The sequence below is a fragment of the Oratosquilla oratoria genome, chromosome 26, assembly GCF_046742065.1.
Source record: "Oratosquilla oratoria isolate Oo_2021 chromosome 26, ASM4674206v1, whole genome shotgun sequence".
Taxonomy (NCBI): Eukaryota; Metazoa; Arthropoda; class Malacostraca; order Stomatopoda; family Squillidae; genus Oratosquilla; species Oratosquilla oratoria.
In genome coordinates this window covers 16,411,399-16,413,898 of record NC_134802.1, presented here as the reverse complement: position 1 = coordinate 16,413,898, position 2,500 = coordinate 16,411,399, and the positions used below count along the sequence as shown (strand labels likewise).

At 39.7% G+C, this 2,500-nt stretch overlaps 1 protein-coding gene across 1 annotated transcript in view; it reads left to right on the top strand.

Moving 5' to 3' along the window:
- Window positions 1-968, top strand: part of LOC143039290 (glutamate receptor ionotropic, kainate glr-3-like) — a 37,373-nt gene extending 36,405 nt beyond the window's left edge. Inside the window, exon 9 of the mRNA XM_076209164.1 lies at window positions 494-968. Within this exon, the coding sequence (XP_076065279.1) occupies window positions 494-968 (475 nt within the window). The remainder of the gene's footprint in view (window positions 1-493) is intronic.
- The last annotated feature ends 1,532 nt before the right edge of the window (window positions 969-2,500 follow it).

Below are 2,500 nucleotides of genomic sequence, written 5' to 3'. Positions count from 1 at the left end.
ATAGAAACGTTTTATTTTGTCATATCATACATTGTCTGTTGATGATCATGTGCAACATAACGTTGTCAGTGAGTTACGATTCAAGGTCCGCGGAGGAATGGATCGCCCAGCAGACAAAGTACTGCATGATATATAGCATGTTTCAGTTATTCTCCCATCAATGAAGACCAGGTTGTTTGATTTTTATTGTCAATTGTGACGTAGGAAGTCAGGAAATATGACGTGATTACCTTGTGACATAGTGAGGTGAGACTTTTCAATTCCTTTCAGTTTGATAACGATTTATAGATACCTCCATTCACATTGTTATTGTTATCATGATCATTATTATCATTATTATCATTTATTATCATATATACTGTATATACATTGAGCTACAGGAGGTCGGGGCCCCTCTACTGAACAAAAGCGCCTGTCGGCAGCAAGGAAACGACAAGACGACGATATTCGATTTAATGGGTTCAGTATTCTTATTCACCTTTGTACGTTTCAGTATCACCCGCCTGGTAGAAGCGGGAATGGTAAAGAAATGGATTAAGGACGAATTCTGGAAGATTCAGATAAAGCATAAAAGACAAAAAGAAGACGATGAAGGACTTAGGGCCATGGGTATGGATCACTTGCTCTCGGCCTTCTTGCTCCTCCTGCTGGGCTGGGGGGTGTCCTTCCTCGCATTGGTGGCAGAACTCGTTACCTCCCGCAGAAGCCGCGTCAGGAGGGTTGAGGTATTGCAGTATGATGAGGCTGGCGTTCGACAAGTCTCGTCGATTCATCCGATTTATTTGGGAAATGCAAACCCCTCGACACATCCGAACACCTCGGAAAATCCCGAACCCTCGGAAAATCCGGGACCCTCGGAAAATTCGGACCCATCGGAAAACCCGGACAATCGGTTAATCCGGACCCCTCGGTTAATCCGGACCCCTCGGCAAAACCAGACCAATCGGCTAACCCGGATCCCTCGATAATTCCGGACATTTGGATTAATCCGGTCCCTTAAGCAAATCCGGACACTTAGACAAATCCAGAGATTTCAGCAAATCGGAAACATTAACAGTCTAGATAATTTAGCGAGAAATTGCCCCAACACAGCGCCAACGTAACAAGGGGTTTTGTCCAAGTTTGATTTATTTGATTTATTTCCTTTTTGGCTACCTCCCTTGTAAGGGGGAAAAGCCTTGGTATATGTATGTATGTATTCCATCTCTCCCCTCTTTTGTTCGAATTACATTAATTCGGTATCACATATAACTGTTTAATTTCTGTTATGTTAATGTGAGATTCTTTTCACAACATGGTTTATTACAAGTCACAGTATACTCATATTATCATAAAATGTGACATTTCGCCATATTTAAGACACCTCAGACACTCTATTCCCACACATATTACTGTTTGATTTATGTTTTGTTAGCTTGAGTTACATTTCACATCATGATTTATTTATTTATCATAAGTCATATCATACTCATGAAATTATAAAATGTAACATTACGACACATAATAGAACAACAGCTTACACACACTGTTTCCGCACTCACATAATAATTTATTGTAAATTCCAACGGACCCCCACTAAGAGGGAACGCGGAGCCAATCCATTGTGTGTACTGCAAGCTTTATTCTCAGAATAACATTCCTCTGGGATATATATATATATATATATATATATATATATATATATATATATATATATATATATATATATATATATTTACATATACAGAAGTAGTAGAAATATACGGATCTCCTGTACTTCTGATATTATTTCTCCGATAGTTCGAGTCCTTGCGGTGGAGCTTATTTTCATTTGTCAAAATGACACACAACTTGTCGGATGGTTCGCCATAATAAAGACTCGGTAAAATTAGAATAGAGACCGAGCTGCCCTGTTATTTATATACAGGTTAATATGATTTTTGGTATTTCCTTTTTTAATAGCTCAACGCGAATTGTAGTACCTAACACACCTAGGCATGTTAGCTCACCTCACCTTACACCGACTCTAACTCCCCCCCCTCACCTTTCCCTCCTACTCCTCAACCCGAAGAAGGTCAACCAGAGTGAGGTCTTCGTAGGTTTAAAAGTCGCGCATGACACCAAGAGTGTACATTCTTCTTTATCCTGTGTTCATGTAACGTATATGTATAATTGTGTTGTCTTAACTGTATTTGTATCTTGATAATGACTCTTTGCAGTCGAAACGTCGAATGATTAAAATTGAGAACTTTGGAAAGTTCGTTTCCGCTCATCCTTCCAAGATTAGAACCTAAGTGAGGAAACTTGAAAATATTAAGAAGAAAATTAATAACAATGAAAACTCTGTGGTGTTCAATTCAGTGTACACACACACACACACACACACACACACACACACACACACACACACACACACACACACACACACACACACACACACACACACACACACACACACACACACACACACACACACACACACACACACACACACACACACACACACACACACACACACACA